The 25,871-nt window shown below is 47.9% G+C and overlaps 1 protein-coding gene across 1 annotated transcript in view; it reads right to left on the bottom strand.

Moving 5' to 3' along the window:
* LOC142243895 (NFX1-type zinc finger-containing protein 1-like) overlaps positions 1-25,871 on the bottom strand; it is a 267,452-nt gene that overhangs the window by 224,336 nt on the left and 17,245 nt on the right. Inside the window, exons 3-4 of the mRNA XM_075316092.1 lie at positions 19,725-19,850; positions 18,726-18,871 (exon numbers count right to left, since the gene is read on the bottom strand). Coding sequence (XP_075172207.1) covers positions 18,726-18,871; positions 19,725-19,850 — 272 coding nt within the window. The remainder of the gene's footprint in view (positions 1-18,725; positions 18,872-19,724; positions 19,851-25,871) is intronic.

Genomic DNA, 25,871 nt, shown 5'->3' on the forward strand with positions numbered 1-25,871 from the left:
CGGTATACACCGTATACCGGCGACAACATTAAAAAAAAAAAAATTGCCGGTAAAATTGATTTATTTCTCATCTGACGTGATCAAACATGTCAGATGAGAAATAAATATGAGTCCTTAGTGCCCCCAAAGCCCCCGGTACCGGAGAGTCCCCCCACCACCCCTACCCCCCCTCCGGAAAATCCAAGATGGCGCCGACGCGCGCTGAAAACTGCAGCCGCCGCCGGATCTGCATTCATTTCCCTCCGATCTGAAATGATCAAACATTTCAGATCGGAGGGAAATGTCCTCCCCCTGACCCCTCCTCCGGGCCACCGGAGATCTCTGGTCCCCGGAGCCCCCTCCGGTCACCAGAGCCGCCTCCCCCCTCCCCCCTCCGGAGCGTGGAAGATGGCGGCCGCATCCATCCTGCTCTTTCTGCCGCATGTGACACGTCACATGCGGTAGAAAGTTGTCCCGCCGTCACCCCCGTCACCCCCCCACAGCCCCCGGTCTTACGTTACCTGTCTGCTGGTGATCCGTCCCTGCGATCACGCCGCCTGCTTCTTGAAAGCTGGCGGCGCATGCGCAGACAGCGGCTGTCAGCTGGATCCCTGCAAGCAGGGATGCTGACGTCGCTGCTGCACTGTGGACCGGGGGAGGGTGAGTATGGTAATCTGCAGCCACACTCCTCACATGGAGAGACTGCTGTTCTAGAAAATGGGGGGTACGCTCTGTGAGCGTGCCCCTCATATTCTAGAATAAGGTTACTGCAGGTCACTCTGCCCTAGGTTGGACCGGGGCAGTGTGAGTGCAGTATTCTCAGATTACTGCACCCACACTGCTCATGGAGAGCTTGCTCTTCCAGAAAATGGGGGATACGTTCCCTGAACGTGCCCCCCATATTCTAGAAGATCCAGAGTCGGCGTGGGACCTCCAAAATGGATTACAGCGACCGAAATTTATTTATTTTCAATAAATTGATAAAAGAGGAATGTTTCGGGGAGTTTTTTTTTCAAATAAATTTTTTTTTTGTCTTTATTTTTTTCTATTACTTGACTGGGTTAGTAATGTCGGGTATCTGTTCAGATGCTGTGACATCACTAACCCCAGGGCTTGATCCCAGGTGACATTACAGCTGGTATCAACCCCATATATTACCCCCTCTGCCACCGCACCAGGGCGCGGGATGAGCTGGGGCGAAGCGCCAGGATTGGCGCATCTAATGGATGCGCCACTTCTGGGGCGGCTGCGGCCTGCTATTTTTAGGCTGGGAAGAGTCCAATAACCATGGCTCTTCCCACCCTGAGAATACCAGACCCCAGCTGTCCGCTTCACCTTGGCTGGTGATCTAATTTGGGGGGGACCCCACGTTTTGTTTTTTTTTTAAAAAAACGCCTGGGGAGCCCTCCAAATTGATCACCAGCCAAGGTGAAGCTGTCAGCTGTGGTTTGCAGGCTACAGCTGTCTGCTTTACCCTAGCTGGCTATCAAAAATAGGGGGGACCCCACGTCGTTTATTTTAATTATTAATTTTTTGGGGGGCTAAATACAAGGCTAGGCACCCTTTAGTGCCACATGAAAGGCACTAAAGGGCGCCAGCTTAGAATATACAGGGGGTGGGACGTTATATTTGTTTGACATCTATCCATTCATCCATTGTAGCATTTTAGGCTGTGCGCCCACAATCGGGATTTGCAGCGTTTTGGGCGCAGAGTGTTTTCCCTGCGTCCATAGCGCTGCGTTGTGCAGTAGAAGCACAGTGGAAGGATTTTTAGAAATCCTATGCCCAATGTGCTTCTTTTCTCCGCAGCATACACTGACCTGTGGCGCAGCTTCCCGAGCCTCAGCATGTCAATTTATGCTGCGGAGATGAGTGTTCTCTGCAGGTAGCATAGAGCTCCACAGCAGCCTGAACCCAAATCGTGGGCATCGGCTGCTGCGTTCTCCCGTGGACAACACTCACATCTCTGCAGGAAGGCTGACACTATACTAGACGCCGTGTCGCTGGATCATGGCCACGTAGCCTAAAAGTGAGACATTTGTTGCTACAGCAATATTTTTGTGAAGTACCTGTGGATTCAAAATGCTTACTATACTCCTGAATAAAATCCAGTTTCCAAAATGGGGTCACTTGTGGGGGGTTTCTAATGTATAGGTACCCAAGGGGCCCTGCAAATGTGACATGGTGCCCGCAATTTATCTCAACTTTTCCAGAATTCAAATGGTGCTCCCTCCATTCCAAGCCCTCCCATTTATCCAAACAGAGGTTTTTGGCCACATGTGGGATATCCCTGTGCTCATAAGACATTGGATAACAACCTATTGGGTCCACGGTTTGTTGTTGTCTCTTAAAAAAGTGAGAAATTTGATGCTGAAGCAACATTTTTGTGAAAAAAATGAAAATTTTCAATATGGCAACCTAAGCTTATCAAATTCTGTGAAGTATTCGTGGATTCAAACTGCTCAATATACACCTAGATAAAAGCCTTGAGGTGTCTTGTTTCCAGAATGGAGTCACTTGTGGGGGACCGCCACTGTTTAGGCACCTCAGGGGCTCTCCAAATGCAACCTGGCGTCCGCTATTGATTCCAGCCAATTTTGCAGTCAAATGGCACTCCTTCCCTTCCGAGCCCTGCCATGCGCCCAAACAGTTGATTTCCACCACATATAAGGTATCGCCAAACTCAGGAGAAATTGCACAATAAATGTTATGCTGAATTTTTTTCTTTTACTCTTGTAAAAAAAAAAAGCTACCTGGTTGAAATAACAATTTTGTGGTAAAATTTTTTTTTTTTTTTTCATGGCTCAACGTTATAAAATTCTGTGAAGCACCTGGGGGTTCAGGGTACTCCCCAAACATCTAGATAAATTCCTTGAGGGGCCTAGTTTCCAAAATGGGGTCACTTGTGCGGGGTTTCTGCTGTTTAGGTACCTTAGGGGACCTCCAAATGTGACATGGTGCCCGCAATCTTTTTCAGCCAAATTTCCTTTCCAAAATTCAAATATTGCTCCTTTCGTTCCAAGCCCTCCCATTTGTCCAAACAAAGGTTTCAGACCACATGTGAGGTATCACCGCGCTCATAAAAAAGTGGTTAACAAACCTTGAGGTCAAATTTTTGGAATTACCTCTTGAAAAAGTGAGAAAATTGATGCTAAAGCAACATTTTTGAGAAAATTATTAACATTTTCAATATGACAACGTAACGTTAACAAAATCTGTGAAGTACCTGTGGATCTAAAATGCTCACTATACCCCTAGATAGAAGCCTTGAGGGGTCTAGTTTCCAAAATGGTGTCACTTGTGAGGGATTTCTTCTGTTTAGGTACCTTAGCGGACCTGTAAATGCAACATGGTGCCCGCAATCTATTTCAGCCAAATTTGCTTTCCAAAATTCAAATATTGCTCCTTCTGTTCCGAGCCCTCCCATTTGTCCAAACAGAGGTTTCTGACCACATGTGGGGTATCGGCGCGCTCATAAGAAAGTGGGGAACAAGTTTTGGGGTCCATTTTGTTGTGTTATTTCTTCTAAAAGTGAATAAATTTGGGTTAGAGCAACATTTTTAGGTAAAATTTAATTTTTGCTTTTTTTCATTCCACATTGCTTTTGTTCATGTGAAGAGCCTGAAGGGTCAATAAACTTCTTGAATGTGGTTTTGAGTACTTTGGGGGGTGCAGTTTTTGTAATGGTGTCACTTTTGGGTATTTTCTGTCATCTAGGCCTCTCAAAGTCACTTCAAATGTGATGTGGTCCCTAAAAAAATGGTTTTGTAAATTTTGATGTAAAAATGAGAAATCGCTGATAAACTTTGAACCCCTCTAACTTCCTAACGAAAAAAAATTTTGTTTCCAAAATTGTGCTGATGTAAAGTAGATAAGTGGGAAATGTTATTTATTAACTATTTTGTGTCACAGAAATCTCTGGTTTAACGGTATAAAAATTCAAAAGTTGAAAATTGCTAAATTTTCAAAATTTTTGCCAATATTCAATTTTTTTCATAAATAAACGCAAAAAATATTGTCCTAAATTTGGTACTAACATGAAGTCCAATATGTGACGAAAAAACAATCTCAGAATCACCGGGATCCGTTGAAGCGTTCCAGAGTTATAACCTCATGAAGTGACACTGGTCAGAATTGCAAAATTTGGTCTGGTCATTAAGGTGAAAATTAGCTCCGTCACTAAAGGGTTAATCATGATGTTGTTATTGATAACAGTGCTGATGTTCCCTTATTGACATTCTGTGAACAAAAAAGTTTAATGACCTTGCGACTTCTCTCTGCTGAGACTGATGTTTTGCCAGACAGAATTGCCACTAACATACAACCTCCACTTCCAAATAGGGATTATTATCCCCTTCAATCTCGACCTCAAATCCTGGATTTATTTCAGGAACTTATTGTCAAAGATTTTATTGAGCTGAGTGAGACAATGACGCCCCCTAGAGACAACTTGAGCCACCGGGAAAGATTGGCCCTAAAAGAATTGGGGACGAATTCAGATATTATAATAAGGGAGGCAGACAAAGGGGGCGCCATTGTCCTATGAAACTCAGGTCTATATAAAAAATTAGTACTACAGGATCTACAGGATCCAGACACATATATTGAATTGAATGGTGATCCAACTAGACATTATAATAATTTATTATTAAAAAATTTGGAGGAAGGCAACTGTACTGGTGCTATCAATGATAAAACAAAGGATTTTTTATTCAATAAAAATCCTGTTGTTCCAATCTACCACTGTCTCCCAAAGATCCATAAAAATCTTTCCCCCCCCCCACTACGGCCAATTGTTTCGGGTATAGGATCTTTGGGTGAAAATTTGGGGGGTTGGACAGACCAATTTCTTCAACCCTTGATACCTGAATTACCGGGTTACATTAGGGATACAAAAGAGGTTGTTAGAGCATTGGATGGATATGAGTGGAAAAATCATTTTTTATGGCCATCATGTGATGTGATATCCCTTTATCCATCCATACCTCATAACATTGCATTACGATGTCTGTCTCAGCATTTGGATAGATTCAGTGATTATGATACCTGTCTCAAGGACTTCATAGTTTCCTCAATTGATTTTCTTTTAAATCATAACTATTTTTCGTTTGACAGAAAGTTCTATTTACAGTGTAGAGGAGTTAGCATGGGGGCCCGCTTCTCCCCCTCGCTTGCAAATGTTGTGATGGCGAGATGGGAGGAGGATTTTTTATATGCTGAACAGAATAGGTTCTCCGGATATCTGCAATGGTATGGCAGATATCTGGACGATCTGCTTATGATTTGGTCGGGCCCTACTGATACCATACAAGACTTTCTTACCTATATTAATGACAATGGTTTTAATTTGAAATTTACATCTTCTTTCCATGAGACAACTATGAACTTCTTGGGTTTCTCTCTATGGTCAACCTCACTCAAAAAAAGAGACTTGGAGAAAGAATGGTACCAAGGGTAGGAGCTCGTTTAGCAACACATCTGATATTATTTTTAGTTACTTGTTTTAAAATTGGGTCCTCACCAAGTATAGGTAAATATTTATTCACTATTTTTGTAATTGAATCAAATTGTTTACTATAATTAGTCGAAAAAACAATATTATTGCTTTGTTCCAATTTATTCTTGTATTTTCCTTTCCTTGAATTTTTTCCCAATAAATCTGATCTATTTATTTGTGCCACTATAGATTTGGCTCTATTAAGAACCCAGTCAGGGTACCCTCTGTCTGCAAGTCTGTCACAAGTCAAAGTCTCTTCCTTAAAATAGTCACTAGGTTGGGAACAGTTTCGTTTCATTCTAATTAGTTCTCCTACAGGAATATTATATTTGGACCGTGAGTGATGGCATGAGTCTGCTGTAAGGATAGAATTAGTAGCAGTAGATTTACGGTATGGTTTGATAATAACTCTATTCTTATTCTCAGAGCATAAAGTGATGTCCTCTTGGATTACTCTGAAAGGTTTTTATAAATGTGGTGCGAACAAATGTAAAGTGTGCGGTTTTGCACAGAAAGGAAAAACCTTTCAGTCTACTTCAAATCAAAAAACTTTCCACATAAACTCCCTAATCAATTGCAACACGACCTTTGTCATATATGTAATAACATGTAAAACCTGTAACATTCAATATACAGGCTGCACGACGGGCCCTTTGAAAGTAAGAATTAGAAGACATCTTTCAGATGTTTTTAAACAGAATGCAATTGCTATATCAGCAGTTTCAAAACACTTTGCCTTGGTGCACCATGGTGATGTTAGCGGCTTTCAATTCAAGGGTGTAGAACAGATATCCAGACCGATCAGAGGTGGAGACCATAGAAGGAAACTATTAAATAGGGAATCCTTCTGGATTTTTACTCTCAACACTAGACATCCGGAAGGCTTAAATAATCGCCAGGATCTGATATTACACTATTAAATATAACTGGTATTACACCTTATTGATATTACACCTAATGGCATCAATGTGACTTATATCCCAATTCATACTATGCGGTTTTTTGTTTTTTTTTTCTCTCTCTACCATATGCTTGCAACCAAAAAATTGCTATTGGAATATTGCTTATCTTATTATGAATGGAATGTTAGATTAGTACATCTAATGGCATCAATGTGACTTATATCCCAATTCATACTATGCGTTTTTTTTTTTTTGGTTTTTTTTTGTCTCTACCATATGCTTGCAACCAAAAAATTGCTATTGGAATATTGCTTATCTTAATATGAATGGAATGTTAGATTAGTACATAATATCCATCCACTATTGCATTTGGTATATTGTTGAAGGGAAGGCATATGTTATATATATGTGGAAAGTTATTTGTCAGATTGTCATCTTATCAGAGATCATATATCTCTTGAGGTATTTAACTATATCTATATTGCTATATGCAGAGTGTCTTGTTGGATCACTATATACTATATCCATAGTTACATTAAACAACAAGGGAAATCGGTCTATACAAATGTTTTTTAATATGTTGTTATTTTATCTGTATATATGTTTTTTGTGTATATATTTTTTGTATCTGTGCACACTTGCATTATACCATATTATATCATGTATACTCATATATGTGAATTTGCTACTGTGTATCTCCATTGTTTCGGATCCCTCGTAATTACTAGTTGAGGAGTTGCCTCTAGTGAAACCACACATGTGAAACTAATTAGTGGACCAGGGATCCGATTTAAGGGAGATGGTTACACTCTAAGTCAGAACATGACTAAGACCTGAAGCGTCGAAACGCGTTGTTCTGCCATCTTTCTGACATCTATTATGGTATCTGCTGGATTTTTATTACCTTATTTTCAATAAAAAAGGATTTTTAATCTATTCCTGGCGCTGGAAACTTCTTTTTCTATTTTTTAAGCTGCGGTGCAGAGCGCACACCTGCGCACATAGCATCAGACACCAAAATCGTATGAGGGATGTCACACGTTACAATTGACTAGGTTCGTGCAACAAAACGCTCAATTCTAGACAAAGATACGATGTGTTTGCGATCAATGGTTTTGCGTTCAATCCTGATCGCACGTAGATGTCACACGCAGATACCTCACAAACGATGCCGGATGTGCGTCACTTACAACTTGACCCCAATGACGGATTGTGAGATATATTGAAGCGTGTAAAGCGGGCTTAAGTCTTATCTTGGAGCCATTGCACATGTGCGGGTGACATCATCGCTGACACGAGGTCACATGTCTCTGACACCTTCTATGCCGATTGGCCGCTGGTCATGTGCTTGTGACACGTGATCACATGTCTTTGACACCTTCTATGCCGATTGGTCGCTGGTCATGTGCTTGTGACGCTTTGCTCGGTGATAGGCCAGCGTGACGTCATTCCTGTCGTTCTGGCAGCGGATTGGCTCTGGTGTCCTCCATCTTGGATGAGGCACAGAGTCTATATAAGACCTTGACGCACGGCGCTCAGTCATCTTGGTTCATGCATGAGAGTAGACGCTCTGTGCACGTTCCTCTAGGCATCTCTCTGTCTATGCTAGGTGAGCGCTACCGGCAGGGTAGTGACTCGCCCACCCCAGGGCTATGGGACACCCGGTGCCGGGCCGGACTAGTCCGGTGGTAGTCAGTGGTGGCTGGGCCCGGCTCCGTGGTCCTGGTGGGTGTCAGTAGAATATGTGGCTTGCTTGTTAATGGTTGTGTTCGTGACGCCACCTGTGGTATGCAGCTAATAAGCCGCCGCTGCTGTGTGAGGCCACCGGGATGATGTGATGGCAGCTATGGTGGTACTGCTCCCCACAGGTGGAGCAATGCCCGGGGCACAGTTGGTGCTTGTGAATGTCTATGCAGATGAAATAACTGAGGCAACTTCAAGGGTGCAGTTCAAGTTCTTTACTCACAGTTCTTGTCAGGGCAGCAGGACCCTTGGACTGCTGGAACCTCTGTCAGGGACCTCCGCCTTCTAGGTGATTCAGAGCGTGAAATCCGGTACCCTCCTCTTAGTGTCTCTTTCTCTGCTGTCTTCACTAGCCTTGCCTTTGTTAAGATGGACCTGGCTTGGCCTCCATTACAGCCTCCAGGCTGGGGGGTCACCTGTCGGCTGATTACCCCTTTTCTGAAGGTCTGCTCTGGGTTCTGGCCCTGGGAGCTTACAACGTCCCTGGGCCTCGGTTTTTACTGTTTGGAGATTGTCTTTGCACTCCTCCAGTCTCTAGGGACCGTCCCCTGTCGCAGCTTAATCACTCCACCGATGTTAATGTGGAACAGGCCACCGCAGCCTGCAACTACTCGTAGCGCCTCTGGGCCCTCGGCTTCGGTACCCAACAAGGACTGCTCGTGGTACCTACAGGACTACCCGCGGCCCTGCGACCCTTTCTTTCCTTCTCTTCTTTCTCCTCCTTGCCTGCTTCCAGCAGGCCTCCTCCTCCCTCCTTGCTCTCGTTCTTCTCCTCCAACTACATGCTCACTCCTCACTCTCTCACTCCCCGAGGGAACTGACTAAACTTGACCTTCCTATCTCTGTCTGCTCTCCTTGGCTCCTCCCACCTCCCCAGTTGCTAAGCTGTAACCTATGGGAGCAGGGATGGGTCTTACGGCCCCTCCCAGCATGCAGCATGGGAGGGTTGCCAGCCACTTTCCCTGGTCCTGTGTGTCCCTAGCAATGGGTGTAGTGTGGATTTACCAGGGGACCGGAGTTCACTCTCTTCCTCTCCCAGAATGGGGCATCACACCGCTGGTGGGGTGCAATGACCTGTGGCGACGGAAGCCTCAGGGGCGCCACACTCCCCCACAGCAAATCCCAGCACGTCCTCGGGCTGAAAAACAACAAAAACATGTGGAGACACTGCAAAAACATTTTTGTATGCAATAACATAAAACAGTAAAACATTTCTTCCCTTTATGGGAGGCACATATCATAAACGTTGCAAACTTCTTATAAAGAAAACTCTAAGTGTGCACTTCCAGTCCATTGCACGGTTCAAGCAAATCCCCCATAATTCTGGTAGGGGGCACAACGGGTGCAACTAATTACATTTTTGGCTACTACAAGTCCAGTAGCCCGGCAGTTCATTTCTTTCAATCAAACAAAAGTGACATCATCAACCAGCCATTAAGTCCAATGGCCTGGTACATAAGACATATCAACAACATACCAGCCACTAAGTCCAGTGGCCTGGTAGGACATGACACATACACTTCCACCGGGGCCCACATTCCAGTTCAGTGGCCCGGTAACACATAACATGGGGGGTGACGTCTTCAAAAAGAATCAGGGGCAGTACAGTAGGAAAGGGTGTCATCTTCGAAAAGAATCAGGGGCAAAACACGAGGGACTTCTTCAAAAAGAATGAGGGGCTATGTACAGTTTGGCAGCTCTTCATCTTCCTTACTCTCGAGGATAGATGTCAGGATCCCACTCCGGCATGGCTCCTGGCAGCAGGTACGCTGACGAGATCATCGTCTGGGTCCCTTGAGCACTGGTCCCTGACCTTCTGCGCTGTCCTGCAGCCTGGGTTGGAGTGGGGCTGCCTGTAGGCGTTGCACGGCGCTGCTGCAGAGGGCTGCTTGTCTGCAGGGGGCTGTTGCTGTGGTCTCTAGGGCTCTGCTTCGGCCGGGCCCCCTGCATCACACACGCCATGGAGATCCTGGTCTGCGTCTCCTGGGTAACTGTTGTAGGCCCGCTGCAATGTTCTGCGGCCTGGGTCTGTCTGGAGGGAGGGCTGCGGCTGCTGCTGGCAGGGGAATCGCTGCGAGATGGCATGGCGCGGCGCCACTCCGGTTCCTCCGGGGCCGCTTCTTCCTGCACAATGTGCTCGTGCAGCGCATACCACCCGCGGTCCCCCATCAGCCGGGTATACTCCACTACATCACCCGGCTTGGTATCGCGCCCTGGGTGGCCTCTGGGCAGATGCTCCTCAATGTCTCTCCGGGCCACAAACACATCCTTGCCCAGGCCGGGCTCCCGGATGAAGCCCCAGCCACCTTTCTGCCGGAAATCAACTACGGTGCCCCGTCTTACTGGGCACTCGGTCCCCTTCAGGGCCTTCCTGACATCTTCCTTGGAGGCCAGATTGGCGACTTCTCGGGCCCTTCTTTTCTCTTCCCGGAGTTCCCTCTCCCGCTGGTACTCGACCACCAGCCTCCGGCACGTCAGCTCGTTGGCCAGGGGAGTTTCCTTGGGGCGCAGCGGCCGCTGCAGTCCCTTGGTTTCTATGGGCGCCGCGTCCCAATTCACTCCCGGGGATGCCATTCCCAGGAGGCTCACAGGGGGACTCGGCAGGGGGCCCACTAGTTGTTCAGGGTCCACCCCTCCCCAGGCTCCGTCTGCGGGGGTCTCGGGCAGGCCTCCGGTGCCCCACCGGGCGTCCGCGGGGTAGGCCGGGAAGGCCAGGGGGTCGGTGAAGGGGCTAAGCGGGGGTTCATGGCGGGGCCCTGGGTCCGGACTGGACGGGGTTTCTGGTTGCTCACCCTGCGCTTGCTCCGCGGCATCCATCCACCGTTCCAGATCCTCCGGCACCCTCGGTGTCTCTCTCCGCCTGTCCGCCTCCATGCTGCTCAGCCTCCGGGCCAGAACTCTCACTTCTTCCTGGAGCAGGTCCAGCTTGCAATCCTCTCTGCCGGTCCCTGGTGCACCTTGCTGCAGCTCCTCCGCCATGCTACCGACCTGGAGAGGGCTGCCTGGAACACTGCTCGGGTGCTCGACCACGCCACTCGGCTGCACCCTTTCCCTTCTTGGAGGCGGGGCCGGGGGCTGTACGAGTAGCTGGCGCCAGACTGGCGCCCAGCCCATCATGGCCGGCAACACTCCGCTTGCGATAAGGTACATTTTCGTTGTCTGCTGGTCTGGCTTTTTAAACTCTGTCTGCCAGCCGGCCAGCTTATTTGGTCACCACTTCTTTTTCTTCCGCTTTCTATGGCGGGCACCGCTTCGCGCGCTTTTCTTGGACAAGGGGGCGGGGCTTCTCTTCGCGCCCTTTCTTCTTGCACGCCCCCCTTCTTCCCGCTCTCAGCAGCGCTAATGGAGGCGGTTTCTCAGTAAAGTACACAGTCTGTCACACGGTTCTTCAGGCGCACAGTACCCGGTTAGACCGGGCACGAAATCCTGTTCGTGACGCCAAAGTTGACTCGCCCACCCCAGGGCTATGGGACACCCGGTGCCGGGCCGGACTAGTCCGGTGGTAGTCAGTGGTGGCTGGGCCCGGCTCCGTGGCCCTGGTGGGTGTCAGTAGAATATGTGGCTTGCTTGTTAATGGTTGTGTTCGTGACGCCACCTGTGGTATGCGGCTAATAAGCCGCCGCTGCTGTGTGATGGCAGCTATGGTGGTACTGCTCCCCACAGGTGGAGCAATGCCCGGGGCACAGTTGGTGCTTGTGAATGTCTATGCAGATGAAATAACTGAGGCAACTTCAAGGGTGCAGTTCAAGTTCTTTACTCACAGTTCTTGTCAGGGCAGCAGGACCCTTGGACTGCTGGAACCTCTGTCAGGGACCTCCGCCTTCTAGGTGATTCAGAGCGTGAAATCCGGTACCCTCCTCTTAGTGTCTCTTTCTCTGCTGTCTTCACTAGCCTTGCCTTTGTTAAGATGGACCTGTCTTGGCCTCCATTACAGCCTCCAGGCTGGGGGGTCACCTGTCGGCTGATCACCCCTTTTCTGAAGGTCTGCTCTGGGTTCTGGCCCTGGGAGCTTACAACGTCCCTGGGCCTCGGTTTTTACTGTTTGGAGATTGTCTTTGCACTCCTCCAGTCTCTAGGGACCGTCCCCTGTCGCAGCTTAATCACTCCACCGATGTTAATGTGGAACAGGCCACCGCAGCCTGCAACTACTCGTAGCGCCTCTGGGCCCTCGGCTTCGGTACCCAACAAGGACTGCTCGTGGTACCTACAGGACTACCCGCGGCCCTGCGACCCTTTCTTTCCTTCTCTTCTTTCTCCTCCTTGCCTGCTTCCAGCAGGCCTCCTCCTCCCTCCTTGCTCTCGTTCTTCTCCTCCAACTACATGCTCACTCCTCACTCTCTCACTCCCCGAGGGAACTGACTAAACTTGACCTTCCTATCTCTGTCTGCTCTCCTTGGCTCCTCCCACCTCCCCAGTTGCTAAGCTGTAACCTATGGGAGCAGGGATGGGTCTTACGGCCCCTCCCAGCATGCAGCATGGGAGGGTTGCCAGCCACTTTCCCTGGTCCTGTGTGTCCCTAGCAATGGGTGTAGTGTGGATTTACCAGGGGACCGGAGTTCATTCTCTTCCTCTCCCAGAATGGGGCATCACACCGCTGGTGGGGTGCAATGACCTGTGGCGACGGAAGCCTCAGGGGCGCCACATAGCGTTCTTATACCTTACAGCTTCGGCTGCAGTCCGTATCCTTACCTCTTAGGGGAGCGGACATAGGCAGGTGCCTGAGGCACATGGTCCGGCTGTGCCTTGTGATTCTACTCGTAGGTGGACGTTGCCGCTAGGGTAACGTTCCTTATACTGCGTCTGGCAGTTGTTCGTATCCTCGCACACTAGGGGAGCGAACAGAGGTAGGAGCTTTGTGCGGCTTATGCTGCTGTCCGTCTCTTTTGCAACACTAGAAGAGCGGACCTAGGTAGGTGCCATATCTAGTGGTTCGTGTCCTCGCACACTAGTGGAGCGAACGCAGGTAGGAGCTTTGTGCGGCTTACGCTGCTGTTCGTCTCTTTTGCACCACTAGAAGAGCGGACCTAGGCAGGTGCCATATCTAGTGGTTCGTGTCCTCGCACACTAGTGGAGCGAACGCAGGTAGGAGCTTTGTGCGGCTTACGCTGCTGTCCGTCTCCTGGCACCACTAGAGGAACGGACCTAGGTAGGTGCCATTTCTCACTCACTGCCTTTGTCTCTGTGATTATTAACAGAGACTATTCCACACACCCTCCAAGTAAGGGAGGAATTGCCTTATTTACTAATTATATTCCTCTGTGAGTTTAACAGAGGTATTGCACTCTGCCATAGTCTGCAGCAGAGTCTTTGCACGGTGGACCCTGACTGTCTGATACTCCTTTAGGTTTTATTATCAGACAGCCCCTTGTAACACTGCTGTCAGCCGGCATGTAACAGAGCTGAATTGCCGGGGGACTGCACTGACAAAAATGCAATTTTTGCAAATTCAAAACGAATGCAAAATGCACGGAAAAAGCATCCAAAATGCTTGCGTTGTGGATGCATTTTTTTTTTTTTACAAACACAGTGTCCAGTCTGCCAGAGGGTGCGTTCTTTTCTGTACTGCAGAGAACGCAACGTGTGCACGTACCCTATAACTTCCAGTTATTGTATTATTTACTTGCTACCATCAGCGTTTGTAGTCTGGTGCCACCTGCTGGTCTCCCACATTTAAAGGGAACCTGTCACCAGATTTGGCGACTATGACCTGTGGCCACCACCAGTGGGCTCTTGTATACAGAATTCCAGAATACTGTATATAAGAGGTCAGGCCGCTCTGTAGAATGTAAAAATCACTTTTATTATACTCACCTAGGGGTGGTCCGATCCGATGGGTGTCGCTGCTCTCTGGTCCAGCGCCTCCTCTCTGCGGCAATTGCAGTCCTCCTTCTACCTAGACCAATATGAATGTATGATGGAAAAGAGAATTTTGAACAGAACACGTATTAATCATGTGCGTTATTGCTTTCTTTAAAGTCTTTTAGCTGAGCTAGGCATCCAAGTACAGCACTCAGGGCCGGTACGAGGGGTAGGCAGGGTAGGCACCTGCCTAGAGAGCTACCTCCTGCCTCCCCGAGGTGGGCGCACTTTGGGGGGAAAATGGTACACTGCTGAATGCCTGAGGCTGCCCAGCATGTTCCTGCGGCCGCAGGCATTCATCAGAGTGACAGCCGCGGCGCAGGGACAGTGAGCAATGTCAGTCACTGACACTGCTCCCCCCCTCTCTGCCTGCTCTCCGGCAGTCGCTCTCTACCTACAGTCAATTGTATTTGCCTCCATCTATAGGGGCTGGTGTGGGACATGAGGGGCAGGCTGTGTGGCATATCAGGAGCAGGCTGGGGGTATGAGCGGATGGCTGTGCGGCATATGAGCGGCTGGCTGTGAGGCATATGGTGGGCTGGCTGTAGGGCATATAAAGATCTGACTGTGGGAAATAAGGGTATACAAAGTTAGAGTAAAACTTCAGCAAACTAAAAACGAGAAAATGATTTTTCTTTCCAAAGATGCGTTTTTATTTTTGTGTGGTCAAAAAGAAAAAATCTAGGACATGTTGTTCAATCAACGTTTTGGCTAGAAGCCTTTTCCAAGATAAACATGTCGGTTGTCATAGCAAAGTCTTTTCTATGAAGAGCGAATCTGGATAGAAAGCTGTGCATGTGAAATGTCGTCTGGGTAAGATGGAGACGAAAAGCAAAAAAACGACTAAATTAGAGAAGCTGTCCTCTATGAGGTACCTGGATGTAAATGTTTATTTGTTGATACTGACTATGTCTCAATAATACTGTAGTTCCTGTACGATTTCCAGTCTGATAATTACTGATAACACCCAGCATCTCCTTACCACTGTTAGGTGCATACAGGGAGTTATACGTTCATAAGTTACAAATGTATATGGGTCTTATGACATTACAATTGACTGTTGTACTAAATTTGGCAATGGATTCATGTACTCATGGTGGTTCTGGTGACATGTACACATGTAATCATGATGATACTGGTCTTATATTTACCGACGGTGGTTCTTGTGATATTTTCATGTACTGATTGAGGTTCTGATGCTGAATTACTGTACTGGTGGTGATTCTGGTGCTGTACTCATGTACTGATTGTTCTAGTGGACTATTTATTTACTAATTATGGTTCCGGTGCTGTATTTATGTAATATTGAAGGCTCTGGTGTTCTTTTTATGTTCGAATGATGATTTTGGTTTTGTATTCATGTACTGATGATAGTTCTGGACATGAAAACAGCACCAGAGCCATCAACACTACATAAATACATCACCAGAGCCATCAGTAACAAATGAATACAGCACCAGAACCACCATCTCTACATGAATACATCATCAGAATCAGCATTAGTACAAGAAAATGACACAAAATCACCATTAGTACATGAAAATGTCACCAGAACCACCATCACTACAGGAATATGGCATAAGAACCACCATCGGTTTTGTTGCAAAATGTATTTCATGATGCACATAAAAACCAATGTACATACCCCTTTATCTACACTGTGTGCAGAATTATTAGGCAAATGAGTATTTTTATCACATGATAATTTGTATACATGTTGTCCTACTCCAAGCTGTATAGGCTTGAGAGTCAACTACCAATTAAGTAAATTAGGTTATGTGCATCTCTGTAATGAGGAGGGGTGTGGTGTAATGACATCAACACCCTATATAAGGTGTGCTTAATTATTAGGCAACTTCCTTTCCTTGGCAAAATGGGTCAGTAGAGAGATTTGACGGGCTCTGAAAAGTCCAAAATTGTGAGATGTCTTGCAGAGGGATGCAGCAGTCTTGAAATTGCCAAACGTTTGAAGCTTGATCACCGAACAATCAAGCGTTTCATGGCAAATAGCCAACAGGGTCGCAAGAAGCGTGTTGGGCAAAAAAGGCGCAAAATAACTGCCCATGAATTGAGGAAAATCAAGCATAAAGCTGCCAAGATGTCATTTGCCACCAGTTTGGCCATATTTCAGAGCTGCAACGTTACTGGAGTATCAAAAGGCAAAAGGTGGCTCAGTAGTTAGCACTGCAGTTTTGCAGCGCTGGGGTCCTGGGTTCAAATCCCACCAAGGACAATATCTGCAAGGAGTTTGTATGTTCTACCCGTGTTTGTGTGGGTTTCCTCTGGGTACTCTGGTTTCCTCCCATACTCCAAAAAGCATACAGATAGGGACTTTAGATTATGTGCCCTAATGGGGACAGTGTTCCTGATGTATGTAAAGCGCTGCGGAACATGTTAGCGCTATATAAAAAAATAAAGAGATTTGATACTCAGGAACATATGCAATGTAAGGAAGGCTGAAAAACGACCACCTTTGAACAAGATACATAAGATAAAACGTCAAGACTGGGCCAAGAAATATCTTAAGACTGATTTTTCAAAGGTTTTATGGACTGATGAAATGAGAGTGACTCTTGATGGGCCAGATGGATGGGCCAGATGCTGGATCAGTAAAGGGCAGAGAGGTCAGCTCCGACTCAGACGCCAGCAAGGTGGAGGTGGGGTACTGGTATGGGCTGGTATCATCAAAGATGAACTTGTGGGACCTTTTCAGGTTGAAGATGGAGTGAAGCTCAACTCCCAGACCTACTGCCAGTTTCTGGAAGACAACTTCTTCAAGCAGTGGTACAGGAAGAAGTTGGCTTCGTTCAAGAAAAACCTGATTTTCATGCAGGACAATGCTCCATTATATGCATCCAACCACTCTACAGCGTGGCTGGCCAGTAAAGGTCTAAAAGATGAAAAAATAATGAAATGGCCCCCTTGTTCAACTGATCTGAACCCCATAGAGAACCTGTGGTCCCTCATAAAATGTAAGATCTACAGGGAGGGAAAACAGTACACCTCTTGGAACAGTGTCTGGGAGGCTGTGGTGGCTGCTGCATGCAATGTTGATGGTAAACAGATCAAGCAATGACAGAATCTATGGATGGTAGGCTGTTGAGTGTCATCATAAAGAAAAGTGGCTATATTGGTCACTAATATTTGGGGGTTTTGTTTTTGCATGTCAGAAATGTTTATTTCTAAATTTTGTGCAGTTATATTGGTTTACCTGGTGAACATAAACAAGTGAGATGGGAATATATTTGGTTTTTATTAAGTTGCCTAATAATTCTGCACAGTAATAGTTACCTGCACAAACAGATATCCTCCTAAGATAGCCAAATCTAAAAAACCCACTCCAACTTCCAAAAATATTAAGCTATGATATTTATGAGTCTTTTGGGTTGATTGAGAACATAGTTGTTGATCAATAATAAAACAAAAATCCTCTAAAATACAACTTGCCTAATAATTCTGCACACAGTATATAATTTGGTCTGTTTAGTTTCCATTAGGGTATCTGCCAAATACTGGACACCTAATTTGAAATGAATTGGCCCCCTCATTTTTGTTAAGTTATAATAGTTTACATGACTGACCTAAGGTCTGATATTATAACATAGGATGTTAGGGGTGGATATCGCTATTTGTCCTCTGTATTGTGTAATTGATTGCCAAACAATAAATGATTTTTTTATATAACTGTCAGGCTACCACTAGGAAAACTAACCTGAGTGTAATACTACAGAAGCACACCAGAGGTCACCAAACTAAACGTTAGAGTAGTCAAACAGAAAGGGGTCAATGCTGGGATGTCACGTCTTGAGACAGGGAGCAAAACTAGTCACAGTCAAGAACAGAGCTGAGATCGGCTGCTGGGAAACAAACTACACAGGGGAGACACTGGGGAGGACAGAAGACTGGGGAACTGGGGGTACACAGAGTGAGAAGTAAGACTGGGCACGACAGATGGAGGACAGAGCAAGCTGGAAAAGCGGAGGTCAGGCAGGGCTGGAGGGACGGAGGTCAGGCAGGGGAGGCGAGATGGAGGTCAGATAGGGCCGACGAGATAGAGGTTGGGCAGGTCAGGCGTCAGGACAAAGGTACCGGGTAGCAGGCCAACAGAGCAGAGCGTTTCTCACAGGAGTAGCATGACGCCAAGCTGGAAATACCACTGGCGGCATTCCGGAGACAGCAGAGCCCAGATATGGCGGCGTGACCCCGGGAATGAGGCCGCGCCGAACAGGCTCCTCCCCAGAGGCCCACTTCCCGGAACATATACCTGCACTGGTTCTGCAGCGGCAGAGCCATGTAGGATTCATGAGAATAACTTTGAAAATGCACCTCCTGTTGAATCTCAACCCCTAAAGTACATCAGTTTTGCTGGTATTTTTGGGTGAAAAAGGCAACAATTTTAGTGGAGTGGACATCCCAGCTTCTTACATGACCTATCAAAAGGCGGAGAGTGTATTAGGGGTTATTCAAACTTAGCTTCTTACTCATTCTATTACTTGGAGGCTGAGGGTTCACTGGTGGGGGAGCACCATTGGCTTTGGCTGCCTAGGGCACCAAAATACCTTGTTCCGGCCCTGACAGCACTCGTCTGTTTCCACTGTGCAATGCGGAAGAAGTGAGCATTCCTAGCTTAAGTGATTAATGATGTACCAAGTGGTGGGATCCCCAACAATCAGGAATTTGCTACATGTTTTAGTTTTTTTTTAAAAAGGTTGTATAGCTGAAAAATCATTGTGTGGTTGAAGTACCTCAGTATGTAAGGCTCTCAAATATCCAGGCAGTTTCTGATGACTTTTTTGGCTTCGAATCTTAGAAAGTGAACATTTCTGCATAATCTCACTGCTGCTCCTGGACCCCACTCGAACAATGTTGCATTTCAAATATTTGAGTATCCCTTAAAATATAACAAAATAACAGATTAATAGAAAGTTATTGTTCTTCAAATTGGGAACATTTAATGCATAAAATATTTGATGGCTAAAGCATTACCTATATACAGTATATACTTAAAGGGAACCTGTCACCACTTTTTTGGACTATAAGCTGCGGCCACCATCACCAGGCTCTTATATACAGCATTCTAACATACTGTATATAAGAGCCCAGGCCGCTGTGACAACATAAAAAACACTTTATAATACTTACCTAACGGTCGCTTTGCGGTGGAATAGGGCCTAATGGGCGTCTCTGTTGTCCGGTGCGGCGCCTCTCCTTTCGGCCATCTTCGTCCTCTTTCTGAAGCCTGTGTGCATGACGCGGCTACGTCATATACAGTTGCCGGTCCTGCGCTGGTGCACTACAATACTTTAATCTGCCCTACTCACGGCAGCTCAAAGTGCACCTGCGCAGGACCTCAATACCGGCGAGTGTGGATGACGTCGGACCCATCATGCACCGAGGCTAGAGAAGAAGAAGAACAAAGAGGGCCGAAAGAGGCGGCTCCGGCACCGAACAACGGAGACGCCCATTAGGCCCTATTCCACCGCAGCGTGACCGTTAGGTTAGTATTATAAAGTGTTTTTTATGTTCTCACAGCGGCCTGGGCTCTTATATACAGTATGTTAGAATACTGTATATAAGAGCCCGGTGGTGGTGGCCGCAGCTTCTAGTCCAAAAAAGTGGTGACAGGTTCCCTTTAAAGCTTATCTCCAGTAATACCTAAATTTTAACATTTTATGGCACTTACTAATACTGTATAAGAAATATACAGTAATTTATTTCACATCACGGAGAGCTGCAAAGTTTACCTTCTAGAAACTGATCAAGAGCATGATTTGTGTAACACACAACAAGGATTGGATTATTCCCCTGTTTCCAAAGATTAGCATTATTAAGTAGCGCGTACATAATTTTCATCCCCACATAGGTTTTTCCTGAAAATACAAGAAATAAAAAAAAAGAAAAAATACATAATTAACAAACAAACTTTGCATAAATCTCATTCTTTTAAGGCTAATTTCAAATGTTCTCATTTTTTGTAAAAATGTATGTTCCTTAAAGTCTGTTTCATACATACGAATTTGATTGTTTCTGCTGCATCCCTATGGATTGGTACAAGCCCCATTGAATGTACAGTATAAGGCAATTGCAGATATTTCTACAACAAATATGCCACATTTGATAATATATGTACTGTCACGATTCTTCTGCTCAGTGATCAGGGCATTGGTTGGGCGAGTGACAGCTCTGTCGTCCAACCTAAAGCTGGGTCATGCTGAGCTGTCAGTATTTTGAGTGACAGCTCAGTCCTCCAATCTCATATTTATAAATGGCTCTATTTAGCTGAGCTGTTTATACCAGAGCACTGCCAGTTTTAGTTTTCTATTTGGTGGTGCTTGATTGTCTCAGTTATCTGTGCACTTTCCTGCCTGACCATTGACTTTGTTTGACCATTCTTTATTGCCTTGTCCTTCTGCTCTGATCCGCTAACCTCCTGGTATTCAGAGTCCCGACAATGCCCTGACTATGTGTCTGCCATCCCCTTAATCTTGACGTGATCTCCTGGTACCTGATCCCAAAACGTTTGATTATCCTGCTTCATGACTTGCCCGTTTAGTGACTAGCATCACAGCAAGATTGGCTTTAACATTTTTTACATCCCACAAGTATGAAACCCTAGGATTAATCTATTGTGAACCTGACCAAATCTAAGTTGCAGAGGCAAAGATCATGAGCCTGACACAGGGGGCTGCAGTGCTAAGGACTGTAGTACTGAGTGGAATGGTGGAATGATGCAGCTCTTAGGTGTCAGTTTCATCGTTGCCTTTAGGATACACTTCAAAATGCTCTGTCTCTGCATACTCCGCCCAGTTGCATTTAGTTGGAACGCAAAATTTGGGAAAGGTGTCATGGGTGACAGGGGTTTCAGCCATTTTTCCCGAATTAGTCCTTGTTACTCTACCATTCGCCGCGCAATACCAGAGATGTGTGCTGTCAGGCCTGAAACCAATTGTAGTTTTCTTCGGGAGACTGACAAGCTTGATGAACACACGCACTGGTTTGCCAACACCTTACGTACGGGATGCACTTGGTGGATAGATGGAATGGGTGCTCTGGGAGCAGAACATGTCTTGGATATAATCATTCTGGAACAATTTATGTCCAAGTTCCAAGGTGAATTAAGAGAATGGGTGGCAGATAGAAAACCACTCAGTCTGGATGAGGCTGCAAGACTGGCTGATGATTTGTCTGCCAATCGACCAGTGCTATGTGTGAGTATAGCCCCAGCGAGTAGCGAACAGGGGCTTACAATGAGGCCAGTGAGATTCTTGGATCTTCAAGATGATGAACTGTGGGGATTCAAACTTCACAAAGAGGGGGAGGTTTCCCAAGCCCCCAAGTACAGGGTGCATTGGGGTAATGAGGGTTAAATTGCCATAACTGGGAAAAAAATTATGGAGGGCACTATAGATCTAAATATGGATTAACCAAAAAAAACACACACCAAATTAAAACAATTTGAGAAAAAGAGAAGAGTGGTGTGCAAATAATTTTTGGGATCAACAAAACATGATAATAAAGTTTAAAAAATAAATTAAATTTTATTCAATAAATAACAAGCCAGAAAACAAACACAGCTACTGCAAATAAAAACATTTAAAAACAACACAGACAAAAGTCAAGAGACACACACACAATCCCCAAGCATATATAATGCTATAATCAAAAAAGTGGCAGAATAAAGGAGACAATTGGCACATAATATACAGTGGGTATGGAAAGTATTCAGACCCCTTTACATTTTTCACTCTTTGTTGCATTGCAGCCATTGGGGAAATTCACAAAAGTTCATTTTTTTCACTAATGTACACTCTGCACCCCATCTTGACAGAAAAAACTGAAATGTAGTTGTCGCGGGTGGGGGGGACGCCGCCGCTGCGCTCGTTAACGCTCGGGTCCGGCGCTGCTGCGGCTGATGCTGCTCGGTGGCTCGAGCGGCGGGCCGGATCCGGGGACTCGAGCGGCGCTCCTCGCCCGTGAGTGAAAGGGGTGGTTGGTTTGGGGGATTTAGTCAGTGATGCCACCCACGGGTTGTGGTGAAGATGGGCACCACCGCTGCTGGTGACTGGGATCCCAGGAGCGATGGTAGGGATCTGGTTGATCTTCCGGTAATCCACACACATTCTCATGGTGCCGTCCTTCTTCTTTACCAGCACCAGTGGGGCTGCCCAGGGACTACAACTATCCCGAATGACCCCTGCCTCCTTCATGTTCCTCAACATGTCTTTGGCGCATTGATAGTGTGCTGGCGGAATGGGCCTATACCTCTCTTTGATGGGTGGGTGTAGGCCTGTGGGGATATGGTGTTGAACCCCCTTAATCCTCCCGAAATCTAATGGGTGCTTGCTGAAAACCTGTTCATACTCTTGCACTACCCTGTATACCCCCTCTTTGTGATGCGTGGGTGTGGTTTCAGTACCTACGTGTAGTTCCTGTCACCACTCCTCTAACAATTCAGGGGGTGTGTGGTTACTGGCAGGGGATGCTGAGGTAGGAGGAACGACTTCGTGAATAGTGAGGGTCTAGGGTGAGCAACTTGGCGAGGGTAGCATAACGGAGGAGCCTGACTTCCTCCTCTCCACAATTCAGCACTCTTACAGGCACTCTCCCCTTTTTAACGTCAACCACCCCTCTGGCCGCCATCACCGTGGGCCAGTGTCCAGAAGGCGTGGGTTCCACCGGGTAGTCGCGCCCCTGGGGGCCTACTGCTGCCCTGAACCAAATCATCATCTCACTTCGGGGTGGCACTACCAAGGGGGCCACATCCATCATCCTTGCTCCACCAATCTCTCCACCAGTTGAGTTCACTTGCTGCCGATACAGAAGGGCCCGGATCTCACGCTGCACAGCCCTCTGTCTGCCTCCTCCTGCCGTGGCGGCCAATTGCTGCAACAGACTCAGCACCTCACTCATACAATGCTCCATCACATTGGTCCCTAGGATTACTTTTGGGTTATGGTCACTGGGTTCATTCATCATCACAATCATCCTTTGGTCCTTTAATTCCGCACGCCCCACAGTCAGGGTCACTTGTTTGTATCCCACTTGGGTTAGAGGGAGTCCATTGGCTGCGACCAGGGTCAGGCTATCATCAGAGGGGGCAAGTTCGTCAGTACCCCAATACCGCTGGTACAGTGTATAGGGTATAGTGGTTACCTGTGATCCTGTGTCCAAGAGGGCCATGAGCGGGATGCCATCCACTGCCAGAGGGATGATGGGGCGAGCTCTGACGTCTCGCCAATCGGGGGGGCCGTTGGTGTCTACTCCTGAGGATCGGCCCTTGGCCCCAGGGGTTGCTCGTTTAACGGGCACCGCCTAGAGTAGTGGCCAGGCTTGCTGCACCTGTAACAAATAGGAGGCCCATACCATGAGTCATTGGTCCTTGTCCGCTGCATCCAGGGGACGTCCTCCGGGCTGTCGGCGAGCTGGATCCCTCCTGGGGGCTTGACTCTCATCGGAAGCTGGAGTGCGGCGAGCATCTTGGCTAGGTCTCCATACATGCGGCGGACCTGGGCCGCTAGTTCCTCCATCATCCCGACGGGCGCGGCAGGGGCCGGTAGAGCCGGGGGTGGAGGTGCCACCATGATAGGAGCGGTCTCAGCCGGCCATGAAGCCGCCTCAGGAGCGTCTAGTGTTGGGGCCTGCAGGGCCTTGATGGCCCGCTCTTTCAGCACTGCAAAGTCCAGATTGGGGTGTTCTAGGGCCCACAGCCGCAGCTGCTTGCGGTCTTCCGCGGACCCCAGCCCTTGCAGGAATTGTTCTACTAGCATCTTATTGCTGCCCGCATCATTAATAGTGTCCACCCGCTTCAGTGTGCGGAGGGCTGTTTGCAGACGCAGGGCATAGTCTCTTATATTGTCCGCAGGCCGTTGTCGGCACTGATAAAACTGCATCCACAGCTCCGCTTCTGTGCGGGTCTCAAAAGCGATTTGTAGTTTCTCGAAAATGGTAGTCACCGAGGCCCGGTCCGCGTCGGTCCAGGTCTCTGCCTCCTGCTCAGCCACGCCGGTTAGCTGCCCTATCAGCCAAGGGATATAAATCGAGGACCGGGCTAATCTTTTTCCGGAACACCTGCAAAGCATCAGGCTTCCCATCGTACTGCGGTAGCCAGGTAGCACCGGGCACATAGGGCAGGGAGAACGGCATCACCTGGGCGACCGCTGGGCCCGCAGCCTCCCCCACTCCTGCGGCTGGCGCATGGGCTACCCTGTTCCCATCTACGGGTGCGGCGGCTGCGACTGCCACTCCTCCCACAGCTCCGTCGGGCGCAGACATCTTTTTCCCGTCCCCCCTTGGTTCTCTTCAGCACTTCCACTTGTTGGGGGCGGGGCTTTGCTTTGGCGCCTTCCCTGCTCGGAGAAGACGCTCGAGTGGGAGATTTTCGCGCCAAAGATGGCGGCGCTTCAAAATTTTTGGCCGGACGCCACCGGCGGAGATCACAAGGCGCACTTCTACTGGTAAGTAGATGGGTCCAATCCTGTTCGTGACGCCAAGTTGTCACGGGCGGGGAGGACGCCGCCGCTGCGCTCGTTAACGCTCGGGTCCGGCGCTGCTGCGGCTGCTGCTGCTCGGTGGCTCGAGCGGCGGGCCGGATTCGGGGACTCGAGCGGCGCTCCTCGCCCGTGAGTGAAAGGGGTGGTTGGTTTAGGGGATTTAGTCCTTGACGCCACCCACGGGTTGTGGTGAAGATGGGCACCACCGCTGCTGGTGACGGGGATCCCGGGAGCGATGGTAGGGAGCAGCTGGGATGTTGTTTTCCCCCCTCCGTGGGTAGGGGTCGGTGGTCCCGGGGCCCGGTGGTGTGATGGGGAGGCAGGGTTGGTGAAGGTGCAGGGTTGCAGGGACAGCGCGGCGCGGTGCCGGATGGCAAGGGTGTACTCACTCAGTAAGAGATGCACAAAGTCTCCGGTAAACCAAACGGCTGGATGGACGGGTCCCGCAGCCGGCTGCAGTGTCTCTCCCCGGACAGGTGATGGCGGATGTCTTTCCCTGCACCTTTGTGTACTGTCTTGACTACGATGGATCCCCAACGGTAGTCCGCTCCCCGGTGTATGGATACCGGAGGAGCCTGTTTGCCCGCAGGCGCTGGCCCTTGGGTCTCTAGCCTTAGGCGGTAGCTGTATACCCTCACGGTGCGAACGGTTGCCTTCTAACGGGTCTTTGGCTGTTAGGAAACCCCTGGGGTTCCTGTCACACTCGGATTTGACTGTTGACGGCGACTCCAAGCCTAGTCAGGGTTCGATGGCCCTGCCTGTTTGTGCTGGCTTCACTTCGCTCCCCGGTCGGTACCGGCGGGCCAACGCCCGACCCCGGTCCTACGGTTCCGCATTGATTCACCTCTCCTGCAGACGGCCACCACCGTCTGCCAACCTTGTTGTCAGTGCCTGGGCCACAAACCCAGACATTCTCCACTTCAACCTCCTCCAGTCAACTGACTCTTTTCCCGCCTACAGGCCTGTGAACTCCTCGGTGGTTGGGGCCAACCGCTTGGCTCCGCCCCACCTGGTGTGGACATCAGACCCTGGAGGGAGGCAACAAGGGTTTTGTGTTTGGCTAATGTTACTGTCTAGTGGGTGTGGGGGTGTGTGTGTGTTACCTGTGACGACCTGGCTAGTCCAGGGCGCCACATAGACATTTTTGCAAATTTATTAAACAAGAAAAACGGAAATATCACATGGTCATAAGTATTCAGACCCTTTACTCAGACACTCATATTTAAGTCACATGGTTTCCATTTCCTTGTGATCCTCCTTGAGATGGTTCTACTCCTTCATTGGAGTCCTGTGTTCAATTAATCTGATAGGACTTGATTTGGAAAGGCGCTCACCTGTTTATATAAGACCTCACAGCTCACCGTGCATGTCAGAGCAAATGAGAATCATGAGGTCAAAGAA

This window comes from Anomaloglossus baeobatrachus, chromosome 6, assembly GCF_048569485.1.
Source record: "Anomaloglossus baeobatrachus isolate aAnoBae1 chromosome 6, aAnoBae1.hap1, whole genome shotgun sequence".
Lineage (NCBI taxonomy): Eukaryota > Metazoa > Chordata > Amphibia > Anura > Aromobatidae > Anomaloglossus > Anomaloglossus baeobatrachus.